The 14,702-nt window shown below is 39.5% G+C and overlaps 1 protein-coding gene and 1 long non-coding RNA gene across 3 annotated transcripts in view; one reads left to right on the top strand and one right to left on the bottom strand.

The window, feature by feature from the left end:
* AQP9 (aquaporin 9) overlaps nucleotides 1-10,491 on the bottom strand; it is a 27,733-nt gene extending 17,242 nt beyond the window's left edge. The window contains exon 1 of one of the 2 annotated variants that reach the window (XM_032699860.1): nucleotides 10,133-10,491. In XM_032699860.1, the coding sequence (XP_032555751.1) occupies nucleotides 10,133-10,234 (102 nt within the window). In that variant the 5' untranslated portion in view covers nucleotides 10,235-10,491. The other variant, XM_032699861.1, reaches the window with a different exon arrangement.
* LOC116792691 overlaps nucleotides 1-14,702 on the top strand; it is a 23,934-nt gene extending 9,232 nt beyond the window's left edge. The window contains exons 4-5 of the long non-coding RNA XR_004359232.1: nucleotides 14,018-14,101; nucleotides 14,571-14,702. This is a non-coding gene — a long non-coding RNA (uncharacterized LOC116792691). The remainder of the gene's footprint in view (nucleotides 1-14,017; nucleotides 14,102-14,570) is intronic.

Genomic DNA, 14,702 nt, shown 5'->3' with positions numbered 1-14,702 from the left:
TTATTTCCCCAAGGGGTTTTAGCTAACACCAAAATGTGACAGAAAAGCTCTCAACCCCTTAACCAGCTTTGTAACGCAGACGGCGTTTCTGTTATAAGTGCCCCGAGACTGTGTCATACACCCAGGTGCAGTTCTTGCCTTAAGGTCATAATCATGTAAGCAAACAAAACATTGTCTGGTGCCAAAGTGTTACAGCTCTGGGGTTACGTAAGGGTAGGGTGGTGTTAGATAGCTGCAGTTTATTGGACTGTATAATTGAAAGCTCCATGACACATTGCAGGCTGCAGTCAGACTCTGCAGTAGATGACACACACTTACGTTAGGAGTGCTCTCATTGCCCCATCCTATACCCAGCAATGCAAAGGGTAAGCACAGATGCACACACAGATAGCAAACTGGAAATAAATACACTGCAGTTGTTCACAGCTGAAATTATAAGGTTTTTTTAAAACTTCATATGAGACAACTCTATTCATAATGCATTTATATGCTTAATACAGAAAGAATGGTTATGCTGAAATTCATTAAGTTTGAGTTTAGGGCATGAGTCTAGAGGAGGTGGAATTAGACTTCTCAAAGGGAGTAATCCAGAATTGCCCCAAGCAAAATTTCAGGAAAGACATAGCTCAGACATGGAGCACGTTCAGTAGACTGCTCTGGGCCCCTGTGTACACTGGGGTGCAGGTTGTGTTCAGGAAACCAGTTAGATCTGCAAGTGTGCACTTGTGTGCTGAAATGTAGACAAAGTTTTGCAGATTCAAAGAAAAGGCCATTCTTACGAAAACATTACCCCTTTCTGGTCTGATCAAGCATGATGAAAGAAGAGAACAGGAGGAGAGGAGATGGTTATAGAAAAAATAAGGGACAGTAACAACCTCTATGTATACCGACTACAAATTCTCAAGAGAAGGATGGAAATAACAGAGAGAAGCTGTGGCCTCCCTTCCCTGATTACCAGAACTGAGAAGAATCATACAGAAACAGCTGTGTAATCCTCTTGCATAGTTGGTTCTGCTCTGTATGTCATAGGGAAGCACACAACTACAGATGCTCCCTTTCTGTGCTCACCAGCCTCAGGAGGAGGCAGACAAGCCAGCTGGGACACAGCTGCACTCAGTGCACCTTGGGACATGACTGCCTGTGCATGTACAGTGAAGGAACCACTGCAGGCACTGTCAGTGTGTGCCCATTCAGGGCTGGGAACACTGGGAACTGAACCTGCAAATCTGAACCATGCCACAGTAATACTTTCTCCATTTGCTGACCTTTTTAGAAGGAGAGAAAAAGTTGTCTCACGCCTACTGTAGCTAGGTTGGCACAACTGGAAACTATCACCTAATCATGTAATTACATGAGCAGCAATTTAATACCCTGTGAGTCTTTGCTTGACTGAGTTAAGACCAACTAGATCATCAAGTTGTAACTAAATATTCTAGGGTTTTAGGCCAAGCTCAGCCATGATTTGCACCCACAAAACTCATTGATTGAACTACATGAAGTTAATGGGAGTTTAATTTATAGTAGAATATAGCCAGATCTCTTTATCTTATCTTGTCTGTCTTATGTTACCAGGTTTTCCTCTTAGCAGTTGTCTATAGCTTGATTTGCTTAAATTTATTGGAGTAGCTTCAACACTGACTTTTTATGCTTACAAAGTAATTAGATTATTGTCATAAAGAACATGTTTGGGTGTGGAAGAGCTGTCTGCACCTTCTCTGCCAAAAAAATTTGCTTCATAGACATTAGATCCTTTTCTTTCTTTTAGATAGCAAGGCTAATGTTAGGAAAGGAAAACAATTGGCCTCCAATGAGCATAAGGTCCTATTACTGCCTGGAAGCTTGCAGGACTTTCTGCATCCCACTCATTAGACTAAAGACCTGTACTATTTTCAGGATTTTTGCAGATGCTTGTAATACCATTTTTCAGTGAAAATAGGATTTCCTGCAATATGTGAATCCAGAATTTTAGGGAATCTATTTTTCTACATGGAAAGCTTTAGGCATGTTAAAGCAAAATACTTATAAAAAAAGCCTCCTTCTTATGAGAAGCCCTAGAAGTCATGTGCATTCATAGCCAGACACTCAGACTGTCACATTAAAGAAGCAGCCAAGTCTCCTGCTTTCCAGCAGTGTGGAGACAATGGCATGGGCGTTGTCACACCTTTTACATCCCCAGCTCCAAGCTGTGGTGAGTCACATACAGGGTACTGCAGGTGTTCCTGCAGGCAAACTGTGGCCTCAGTGGCTGCACAGCTGATGATGCTGTGCGTGAGTACACGTGCTACAAGGAATACAGAGTCAGCAGTTGCAAAAAAACCCAGGTTTTTTAATTATAAGCTGTACATTTTCATTCAGGAAATGCTAGAAAAGTAGTTCAGAATTTTCTGGTTTAGTCAGTTTTCAGGACAGAATCATACTTCAACAGCCACAGGTAGTTATGAAGAATCTCCAAGGATCCCTCCACCAATGGAGTGTTTTCTGAAAGGCTGCCTTTGTTCAGGTAAAGCAGTAACCCTCCCCTTTTCCCCCGCCACGCTTCCACCCTTGTTCTCCCAGTGTTCCTCAGACAGGCATTTCCTGCTAGCCCAGGACTTGTCCTCTCCTGTTTTCCAGACTGGACAGGCCTGCAGTGCTGCTCTGGATTCTGCCATGTGTGCATTTGTTACTGCCCAGAGCTGTGGAGGGGACAGACTCTCAGGCAGGGCAGTGTCAGGCTCAGGCTGTCCTTGCAGTGAGTGTCCTGCTATCCTAAAGCTGCCCATTCCAAATATGAGGGAGCAGAGTGGTATTCTGGGATACCTCAGGACATGAGAGGAAGCCCTGATATTTTGCTTCTTAGGGAAATCTCCATGATTTCTTCAAGCAACCAGACCTAGCACTGCATATTTAGGCCCTTAAAAGCAGGGATACAGGCTGGAAGAGTCTGAGAATTCTCTGGGGATTGGGAAAAGTGGTTACATTTGCACTTCCCTGTTGGCAGGGATCTCTTTGATCAAAATTGCCCATGAAAACAGTACAGGGTTGCATGTGGAATACTGTAGCCTTGTGCAGTTCCTCCTGCCCAACATTTATATTTCTATATAGAATTAGTTACTTATAAAAGTAGTAAATAAATCTTTCAGTTTAAGAGGCACTGAGTGCTAAATTGATCGTGTCCTCCTAAAGGTCTTTAATTTGGAGCGTGTTTTAGAACTCACTTTCATTCCCACCCCCTTCGTTTACAAAACAAGTCTGCTTAAGAATTTATCTGTTGCATTTCATAATAAGGTGTTTTGTAACACATTGAAAACTCATTCTACACAGAGTCATATTTTTGCTATGTTTCTGTGTTATGTAGGGTCTTAATTTAGGCATGGCTCCTAAGCATTCTTTCAATAGGGACAGTAATTCTAACAGCAACAAAAGCAGGGATATATTAGAGCTTCTAAAAGTCAGGGCATTAGTTCTGCAAGAATTCAAGTTGCAGGAAACTCCTGTTCTTTCAGGCAAGAACAATCTTCATCTAGTTTAATGTTTAATATTTTCTATCTTTTGTTAAATCAGACAGTACTTAAGCTTTTAAAGGTGAGATAAAAATACAGCTTACCTGTCAAAGTAATTCTTAAATCCTTTAAAAGCACATGGCTCTTATTTTATCATTAATTAAATGTTTGGAGGGGGTGGGGAGGATTTCTGTACATTACGATTTAATCAAGCTTAGAGTAATAAAAAATCACTATATCTGTTCTCCTGATGATCTCCTGGGACACAACCAATATCCTCTTGGGTTCAGATGGATTTCCCTTTATTTTTTTTTCAGACTTGCCATCTAATAAATAAAGGGTGGAAAAAAACCCCACCCTTATAATTTAGTTAATTAAATAGTATAGACATAAGCCTTAAAATTATTGACATTTTGAAACATTTTCTAGTGACAGAAGGCATTTCTACTTGGAGACATGAATGGAAATTTAATAAGTCTTTGGATGAATTGTGTATATAAGGCTTTTAAAACATATAAAGACCAGGTTCAAATTGCTTTGTGGGAAAAAATACAGTAAAAATATTGAGGGACACACTATGCTGTGTTATATAAACTGATGCTTTTAAATTTTTATTATTGCTTTTGCATATGCAATAGGAGACAAATAAAAGTTTTAAATCACCTGGAGAGACTGCAAAGGTCTGCATTTTCTCCTATTTTAGTATGATTCATATTGCACTCTTCATCCTGAAATGCTAAATGCTTTACTTTCCTGAATTATAGAGGGCAACTGGCTTGAGTTAGTTTCTTCAGTGAAGATTATTTTTATTTTCCTACTAATTTTTAGAAACTCAGGAGAGAAAGGAACTGAAATGTGATATTCAGACACAAACTTTAAGGAGTGAAACATTGCCCCTTGCATCAGGGCTAGGAAGAAAAGGAAAGAAAATCTTACCTAGTAGCTTCTTGTGGAGAAAAAGAACCTATTCAGGTGCTGCTTCCCTCCCATGTTACATGTTTATTCTTGAGCTATGTTTCTTTGCTTTCCTTCCTACATCAACTGGAAAGCTTAAAATCTTTCTAACTCTTAGAATGTGCTTAGCCTCTGTATCAGCACTCAGGGAATCACAGCATTCAGGAGGAGTGCAAGAGAGGGCACTGCAGATTCTGAGACAGGAGGTTTTCTGTGCTCTCCTTGGAGCACAAGGGCAAATATACATTTTCTTTTGCTCTTTCCTTTGGGTGCAGGAACAGAGTGGCTGATCTTTGCTGTGGCCTCCTGGTTGGAGGTGCACAGTTATGAGGAATTAAAGCCTAAGCTATTTTCTGTTGAAAAGAAAAAAAAAAGCGGAATGATTTTAACAGCAAAGAAACCTTTTACTTTTAATAGTAAAACATAGCAAAGAGTGGGTTAGAGAAACTGAGTCATGTTTGCCTTTAAACCAGGTCATGGACCGGAGAGCTCACTAGAATTCACTCTTACCTAGAATGGTTTATTGAACTGTTGAGATCGCAAAGATATAAACTCACTGCATGGCACAAACTACATTTATTATCTTTTATTCAGTTCTCCAACTGTTTATGACAGTTTTAAAAAGTTATTACCTTTATTACCTTTTTTTTTATTTGGTGAAACTTTCAAAAAAACACCCTGTAAATTTGTGTCTGTAAAACCTAAATTCGAGTTTTGCACTCACAGTTGAACGTTGGAAAGATGCAAATATTCTGTAAGACTCAGGGAGAGGGCCTACACTTCAGTCCTACAGATACAAACTTTCTGGGAAAAAGTGTATCTACAGAAAAAGGTCTTGGAAAATTAAATTCACCTTGCTATAAACTCTTGGTTAAACAATGAGATCTGAGTTATGTGTTGGGGCTGACGTTGCAGAAATGAAGGTAATTTTCTTTCAAAGCTTTCGTGCAACATAACATCTGAGTCACTTGAAAGTTTGAAATGTCATATACTGGAAAACTTAAGTTTGGATTGAAAAAAAAAATATTTCCTGTGACTTTTCAGAATTACTTGCTGTAATAAATATTTTGGGGTAAAAGAACAATTAGGTAACCTTCCTTTCAGTTTTTTCACACTGCTAACTATTCAGCTGAATTAAAGAGTGACTTCAGAAGAAGGAATGTTGTCTAGAAAAAAACATTAATTGATTTTGATAATAGTAAAACTATAGAAATAATACCTATGTGCAAGAACCTCCTTAACCTCAGCACAACTACAGGTCTTCATTACCACTTTGACTTCTGTCTCCAATGCTGATTTAATACAGTTGCAAAAAGAGAAAGAGTTTGCACATCTTCACCAGAACCATTAGCAAAATTTATTGCCATCAAAATATATGCAATTATGACATTAAATTAATGAGTGACATCTATTATTTATTTGTTGTGCTATAGTATTGCTGCTAGAGACCCTAAGGTATGGATCTCTGATACAAGAGCTGCTTTTCAAAGTGCAAACATTGCCAAGGCCCATGGCATCATTATGTAATATTTAAAAAGCTGAGTGACATATCAAAATATCAATTATAAATGCACTTTAAAAAACCTTTTTGTCTAGCTTTGACAAACTTAAGCTCACTGTCTAAGAGCTAACAATATAAGATTCTGTTCTCCAGGAAATTCACTGCTCATGGAAGATAAGGCAGCTCTTGAAGCTACTGATATTTAATTTTATATCTTGACAGTATGCAGAGCAAATCTTGTTTATACTACCCGAAGAAAGTGCCTCCCTTTCACAAAAATTTAGAGCATGGAGTTTACCTTTGTTTAAATTTTCTAAGAAGTGATTTTGTATTAAATGCTAAACACTTAAGGATCAAAAGCTACGTTTGCTTTCATGTAACTACATCATGTAATGAGAATTCTAACACGTGTTTAGAATAAGGGATACATGTTACCATACAGTATTGTAATTAACATGCCCTGGAAAACAGGGCCACAAAATGAAAGATACAGAAAAGCTATTTAAATTTTAATCTTCTGGACTGAGCAAATCCATACAATGTCAATCTTGAAGATTTTTCAGGCAAGACTCAACTCCGCAACAAAGCGGGAGTGATAACTTACATAATGAAGTGGACAGAATATGAAAACAAGACAAAAATAATTTGATGATCAAAAGATAAATAGCCCTCCTTCTCATGAGCTGGACTATTTTCAGTGTAGGGTTTTATGAATTCAGTTCTTGCTTGTCCCCTGCATCCTCTGTGCACTCACAAACATTTGCTTCAATGGGAGTTGCAAGAGGCTCTCCACCTCCAGCTGGAGACCAAGCTTATAGGATATATATAAATGTACAGGAATATGTATTAGGAATACATATACTCCCCACTTGTCTTTATATGCTAAATGGAAGCCTGTGTTCTGTCTCAGCAAAGAAGTAGATGCTGCTCCGGAATCAGGAGATTCTGGCTCCTCTGCAGCTCCTTTCTGAGAAACAATGTTCAGTAAGATGCTCTTGAGAGTGAAAAAGAAATACAAGCTCTGTTAGGTGAGCAGTAGCTGTTAAAGGAAGCCACATGGCCCATTTGGCATCTCTTTCTGGAACTGTTTCAATTCGGATATACTTAATGGTGTATGTCAGAGTAAATCCCATTTTGTTTGAGAGCAATGCAGTCAAGATCCAAAGGGGAAACATGGAGAGAAGCATGACTAAAAGCAGAGAGGCAGTTGGATAGGTGAGTTCCAGACAGACTCTCTGAAAAGTCACATAAACCATCTATCTGATGCAGCATGGCTTCTTGGCTTTTTTGTGCTGGCTCCCAGATGTTGTCCCCCAGAGGAACTCACAGGAGCACCAAGAGGAAATGTACTGACTCGGGGACATGATGGAGAGCAAAAAGCTCTCGAGAGAGCTCTTCCTCAAGGGAGGCCTCAGGGGCAGTCCCAGATACAGAAGGCTGAGGCTGTCTGAGGATGGGAAATGTGGCTCTCAGCCACTGTGGTAAAAATGGAAGGGTGTTTTCCTACCTCAGGAAACTTCCAGGCTTCTCAAGTTCAGTATTGCTCGCTGAACTCTGAGGTTGGAATCAGGTGCTTTGATGAGCTGAGAGAGGGGCTCATGTGGGCAATGTCTGTGTTATCAAGTTGTGCAGTACAAACACCTGAGAACCTGACTGTGGACCTCCCAGGAGGGATTACTTATTAGGAGCATCTCCAGTCTGATCCACTGGACTGAGCATCCACTAATGGTCAGCACAGTTGCTGTGATTCTGGAGTTCACCTTCCACTTTATTTTCACTTGAAAAGAATTCCATCTGCGTGCTCTGGGACCATGCTGCAAGGCCTAGAGCAGCATGTGAGGTAAGGATGACCAGGAGATGTTATTCAGCTCTGTGCCCAGTGAGTTTCTCAAGGCTTGTTGTCTCAAACCTGTACAACACTGCAGGTCACACCCTTCGCACCCCAAGGTGAAGGCTTGGGTTTTGCCTGATGAGTGATTTCACTTTCTAGATTTCCTGTTTGGAAAATAATGTTGCAAGGCTGAGAATTACCAAAGAGGGTTAGTTTAAGTTCATATCATTATGTGGCCTGTGATGTATTCTCCAGAAAAAGTAGAAATAAGTGATCTGGAGGAATGGAATTTCACCCAGGTAACTCCCAGTGTTGCTGGGTTGGTTGCAGATTTAGGTATGGCCAGTTAGCACTGACTGCCAGACAGAGTCTGTGGGTAACAGAAAGGCTGTCTCAGCCTTACTCCTTGGAACAGGTGCTCCCCACAGGCTGTAAAACCCATCACAGGGAAAAAACCCCAGCTTTCAGCAAAGATCTGAAACAACTGTCCTGTAGGATGTGAACTCTCATCTCACTTTCACTTAGTAACAGGATTAAGACACATCCACCATCCTATTACCATCACTTCTTTCGCATACATGGTTCTGGTTTTTTAAAGATTTCTGTCCTCTGGCTTACCAGGGTGCTCCTTTCATCAGCTCCAATTTAAGTGTTTAATATTCATCTGTACTTAAAGTGAAAGAAGTAGATGACTCAAGCTGACAGAGCTTAAAAGCAAAAGCAATAAATAACAGAAAAAACCCCTCAGTTTCTTCAAAATAAACGCTTTGTACTGCTGTTAACTTGTGCAATCTAAATACAAATTGAGGTATCCAAGCACAGAGAAAGCTGCAGTTTTATCTCTGTGAGGCTCTTCTCTGCTTTAAACCAAGGTTAGAACTAGAAAGGATAAGATAGTAACGAGAAACTGAGATTATCACCAACAATGTTGTACCTTCATTTTCTACTACCTTCATATGGTGAATATACTAGAAAATGGGATCTGGGTTTGTATTTCCTCCAAGTCTTATCCAGCAGGACATTAAATAATAGCATTTGTGGTCTAATCTGCACTTTAATACGTTTTCTTCACTTGCTTAATTTCATTAATGGAAAGAGGAGGATGATCTTGTGGCGAGGTCAGAGTACTGGAAGTCAGGTGATGTGGGTTATAGTCAGAGTTCTGCCGCAGGCTTCCTGTGCAGGCTGCTGTAATCAGGTTTGCTAATATACAAAATGAAGATAATGACATTTCCCCTCCTTGCCAGGGTGTTGTGACACTTAATTCATTAATGTTTGTAAAGTGCCCTGTGCTTCTTGCTTCTAAATGTGCTCCTTACTGTAATAATGTCTTATGGATGGTATTAAATTTGAGAATAATATTATTTTAGTGCCTGCACGTTTCAGTTGGCTGAAGTGTAGTAAAAACCATTATTTTATGAGCTACTGGAATTTTTTAGATGACTTACTTGAAATTTAGCTAATACAGTTACATTTATAAAACATACTATGTCAGTATTATGCTTACTTCGGTTTTTTTGTCCTTTTCACTGTGATGAAGTATTTAGCAATAAGCAAGACTGCTTTGTTCAGACTAAAAGGAGAAAGAAAGAGTTTGGCATAAATACTCTCACTGCTTGACTTCTAGCTCTGCTACTGAGCCTGCTCTCTACCCTGGTGAATCACAGGGTAGAGCTCTATGTCCCAGTCCAAAATGAACTGAAAAATTGAGAAAGATAAGAAGTAAAAAAAAATCTGGGGTTATGAAAACAGGGAGTTTTGGTATTTACCTAAATTGTAGCAGTGCTACAGGACCAAGCAACAGCATCATTTACGTAGTACAGTTAAAAATAAAACAAATAATACTTAACTTACAAAATCTCCAATGGTTTGGCAATTCAACTCCCAATACATTCACTATCAATCACATGGCTAAATTTCTACATTGCACAGGAAAACAACTCAGCTAAAATTTTCTTAATGTGCAACACAGCATGTTTGCTAAAGCAGACAGAATTAGTGAATAGGAGTGAAAGTAGAATAAACTGCTGAGTTTTTAACAAACAGAAGAGTATTAACAACATCCATTGTGCATATCTGAGTTTTTCAGAACGTGCTAATTCACTGAAATTCTGCAGCTCTATGAAATCTAATGCTGATCAGACAACTGTAATACATAAAGCTATCTGGTTTTTATAGCCAGTGATAATTACACCGGGTGAAGAAAGGAATTACAAACTTACCGGCAAGAGGAGCAGTTCATTCAGGGCTGTGAATTGTCAGGAGCCACCACGCTGGTACAGCACAGGGTAAGAGAACATGTCCCCTCACAAGCACTGTCCAACATTAGATTAGTAGGAAGAAAGGAAAGCAGCTGACACTTACTATCAATATAAAAGTTCCCAGGAACTCTGAGAGGGCTTCTTTAACCAAGCTGTTCTTCAAGGCAAATTTCTCCTTTAAACTCCTTTTGCTTTTCCGGCTCATTTTGGCTTCCTCTGTTGTTCTGGTGCCCTAGTTACAAACACACACAAAATTTGCTCTGTATTTGTCCCTGCCCCAGCTGAACTTTGACACTTTTACTTAAACATTGAAATATGAGATTTCATCTGTACAGCCAGTGAAATCATCTGACTGCAGGCATCGAGAGAACCAACTCAACATGCCCTAGCAATTCATCATGGGTTTGCTATTCTGTGCCTCCTCTAAGTACACTTCTATTTATACTCATTAGATAATACCCGTGAGTTCAAAATCAGAACTCTTTTCTTACAGAATGGATTAATCATTACCTTTCAGGCTATGTTACTTTTTTTTAAATCTTGGTAAAAATGAATAAAATGTTATTTTTATCATCCTGATCAAAAAGAAAGGCAAAAAGATAAACCACAAATAAGGAACCAAAATAGAGTTGCAAATTTCTCTCTGACCTAGATTGGGATTTAAACCACGCTACTATTGGCTGTCCAAGGTTTCAAGGGGAGGTTGTAAAAGAGGGTGAATGCTTGGGAGAATGCTGTGCTGTACCCTGTACACAAAAGCTCCTATCTTGTCACCTCTGAGAGATTTCAGTGGCTAATGAGGAATCTTACCTTGGTGTAGTGCGCTGAATTTGCATTTCGCTCACAATACTCTTTTTGGACTAAATGTCTTGCTCTCTAGTGAACTCCCCTGTTTACATAAGAGCAACGAGGCAGAATAAATTAGGAACATTTAATGAAATTTGCTTCGGTCCAGTGGCTCCCTATAATGCAGTAAAGGCAAGTGAGGGACTATATATCTCCAATTTGTTTAGCTTAAAAGTGCATAGGTGTTACAATATGAATCATAATAATAATACTTTCCATGGTCTTAAGACAAGAAGTTGCTGAATATCTCAAAGAATTGAGACTCCTAGAGAAAAATATTACACTTTTATCTCTCAAGCATCTTGAAGGGTTTTATCAGATGGGATAGTGACTTGAAGCTACCTGGTTGATTTAGAAGTATTTTCTGTCATTTGACTTGACACCAAAACCTTAGCCCAGTTCTGGTGGATTATTTTGGCATATGTTGTAGATGCTCAGTGCCTTGGTTTGCATCTGTCCTAAACAGTGCAGAGCTTTACAATTTGGGCAAATGAGCCACTTCTGTTATCCCCCCAGCGCTCTTCCCTTCCTCCAACCAGGACCTGATGCATGTTTCCTCACCTTACAACCACCAGTTTCATCCCTTAACCACTCAGTTCACCCCCAAGACCCAGTTTTAATCCTTAACTGGTTTTCTGTGCCCTTTTACTTACCTTTCTCTACCTGTGCATCCAAACACCACTTTGCCTTTGGCTGTTTCAGCAAACACTGGCCTGTGGAGCACCAGGTAGCTGGTGAATCATGAGATGACTCTGTGCTGGTGCTGCCTGAGCCAGGTGAGCTGCAGGTCCTGCTTTACAGGACCTGCCTGTGGCACAGACAGCTGGGAGCTGCCTCTAAGAAGCCCCTGAAAATAGCCTGTGTAGAGCAGTTGGAAAACCTTTACCCTACACCACTGAGAAAAGATATTATTCAGGACCTTAATTATCACAGCATGCTAAAGTATATGTTTGTTATGTCTCTGAGAGAAGTCAGAATTATGTACACAGCAGAGCTGAGGATGCTAGGGAGGCCATTCATTAGAGTGGGAATAAGATAAACCACTTCCTCTCTTCCAGGAAAATGATAAATAAATATGTTAGGAAAGCAATTTTTAGTTATTTGGTTTTAGCTGTTCTTTCTCTTAAGCAGATGCAAGTCTCACTCACAAAGAAGTATGTGGGTACCTCTGAGTTTAGTCTCATAACAGGGGTTAAGACCTTAATGCTATTTTTCAACTAATTGTAGGGCAATAACACGTCAGATACAGAAATTCCTACTCATTTGTCCAGATCATGTTGCCTTCCTTATAACAATTTTCTCTCTTTACAGGGTGGAGAACTGGAACAGATACAGTTATTTTGCATTTGCTTTTTTTTCAGATTGTCTTCAATATTTATAGAAATCACACTATTTAACCCCATTATTAAGAACTGTGGTGCTAAGTTAGACCAAAGCTGCATAATGAGATCCAAGCAGATGCTCTAAGAAAGTATTGAAGAACAGAGTACACTGGGGATGATGATTCCCGTGGGAAATCCATCCTTGCTTTTGACAGTTGGCAGTTTAAAGTCACTGCCACACTTTTCAAAGAGAAAAGGGGGCAGCAAAGAACACTTGAACTAAGTTTCTCCTTTTATTGTATTGAGAAGGAGATTCTGAAGACATTTCCCAAATCTTACAAATACGTATGTAGCAATACAAGAAAGACAAGTAAAATGTAAAGATAAACACCAGGAAAGCTTTGACCTTAATTACTAACCAATTTGATTAATCCTCTGTTTTACTGCCTCTTAGTCACATGCAGTGGACCACCTGGTTGGACAATGGAAAGGAAATACTCTGTGGTTACTGTTTCCTGCTGCTCCCAGGGTTATAATGACAAGGCTACTGGCAGTCCCACCCATAAATATTGACAACTGTGGTATCTGAGGGAAAAAAATGCAGAGCTCCTCCAAAAATGGAAGCTATATATGTTAGGAGCACACATATTAAATGTAGAACCACAACAGAGCTCACCAAACAGACTTTAAGGTTTTGCCACAAATGTGGAAGAAACAGTATAAATGTTTTCAAATTCCATTACCAGAGGAGCCCTGCAAGAGAGTAAGTAAAACTACAGAGGGTGAAAGGTAGAAGCAGCATTCGGGGTTACTAACTCCACAGCTGAAAGAATTATTTGCCTTGCTGAAGAACCAAACATGGTGGGCTGAATGTGAGGAACTGTCCATAAAATAAATTGCCAGTAGGAAACACCTCAAGAGAAATTTTAAGTTAAAGAGTAACTAATTGCTGGAGCTGCACAGTATTTCCACCAAGGGATTAAAATGTTCAGTTTCTCAAGTGCTAGCGCCAGTGGGTTGTTTTTTGCTCAACCTGATCCTCATGCCAGCAGAACAGAACATAGGAAATGTACCATTGGTCCACAGATCTTTCAAGAGAGTCCTCCAAAGGTGACCATGGGAACTACAAAGCTGTCAATATGACTTCTGTGCCAGGAAAATTAGATGAACTGCTGTAAAAAATCAAATCAATAGACACACAGATATAGCTCATGCTCTGGAGAAGCATCAAATGGATTCTGTTAAGGGAGGTTGTGCCTCACAAATCTATTGACATTCTTTAAAGACTTCAAAAAGCACATTGGTATTATTGTTCATTCTTGAATGTATGATCAGTGTAACTTTAGATTGCAAAACTAAGACTCTTGGGACCCTTACCCCCAAGGCAGTCTGGACTGAACTATTTCTTCTCTTCACCTGGATTCAAGCAGAGCAGGAATTCACATGGTGTATATAACTTAACCATTTTTATAGTAATCTTCACTCCTATACAAATAGCAAAGTAGAGAATAATACACATAGCTCCCACAGTTTAAATCCCATGGGTAACAGTATATACTGTACTGAATTTTTAATAGCACATTATTCAGAGTATCACATAAATTGTTATTACTGATGTAATAAAACCTAAACCAACACAGCTGGAGAGACTAAGGCTATAAATACACCATATATTTTTTGTATTGTAATAATATGGGCCAAATTATTTTAAAGTCTGCTGATTTTAGTTGAATTAGACAAACTCTGAATGTGTATCTCTACTATAATTTATGTCCCTCGTCAAATGCCTCTGCCTAATTTATATTTCAATTTTCATATAGAAACTGCTGTGTGGTCCTTAAAGGATGTTCTCTGTTTCGTGGATTGATTCTGCTGCTGGGGAACTCAAAGAAAAAAAAATTCAGGTGAGGAAGATGTGAAGACACTGTAATTCAGCATTCTAAGGGTTTTTGCATACACAACCTCCCTATTTCTTTAGTTCTTGTGTTTTCTGATCAGCCTTCTGTCTCTGCTGTAGTCTCTGGAGAAAAAGTGCTCAACAAGGGAAATATTTGCAGTGTGCAGCTCTAGTTTAGCTAAGTCCACCTTGGAGGAGGGGCAGGGCACATGAGGGGACCCTTTGAGAATTTGTTCTTTCTTCTCTGTTTCTGTGATCTCAGTGTCCAGATAAAACAGATCATGAATATGAGATCAAAACCACACCACATATGTGTTTTTTAAGCTTTTTGCTGGTAATCTTTAAGGCCTGATTGAAAGCTTGTTGAAGTCTGCTGTTGCTGCCAGCTGACTGGGAGCTGGTAAATGTTGTCCCAATTTTCAAGAAGGACAAGGAGGAGGAGCCCTGAAACTACAGGCCTGTCACTCTCATTTCAGTGCCTGGTAAAGTTATGGAGAAGATTATTCTGGAAGGTATTGAAAAACACATGAAAGGCAACGCAGTCACTGGTCACAGGCAGCACGGTTTCAGGAGAGGAAAGTCCTCCTTATCAAACCTGATTTCCTTCT

This window comes from Chiroxiphia lanceolata, chromosome 12 (assembly GCF_009829145.1).
Source record: "Chiroxiphia lanceolata isolate bChiLan1 chromosome 12, bChiLan1.pri, whole genome shotgun sequence".
Taxonomy (NCBI): domain Eukaryota; kingdom Metazoa; phylum Chordata; class Aves; order Passeriformes; family Pipridae; genus Chiroxiphia; species Chiroxiphia lanceolata.
This window is presented reverse-complemented; position numbering and strand designations above follow the sequence as displayed.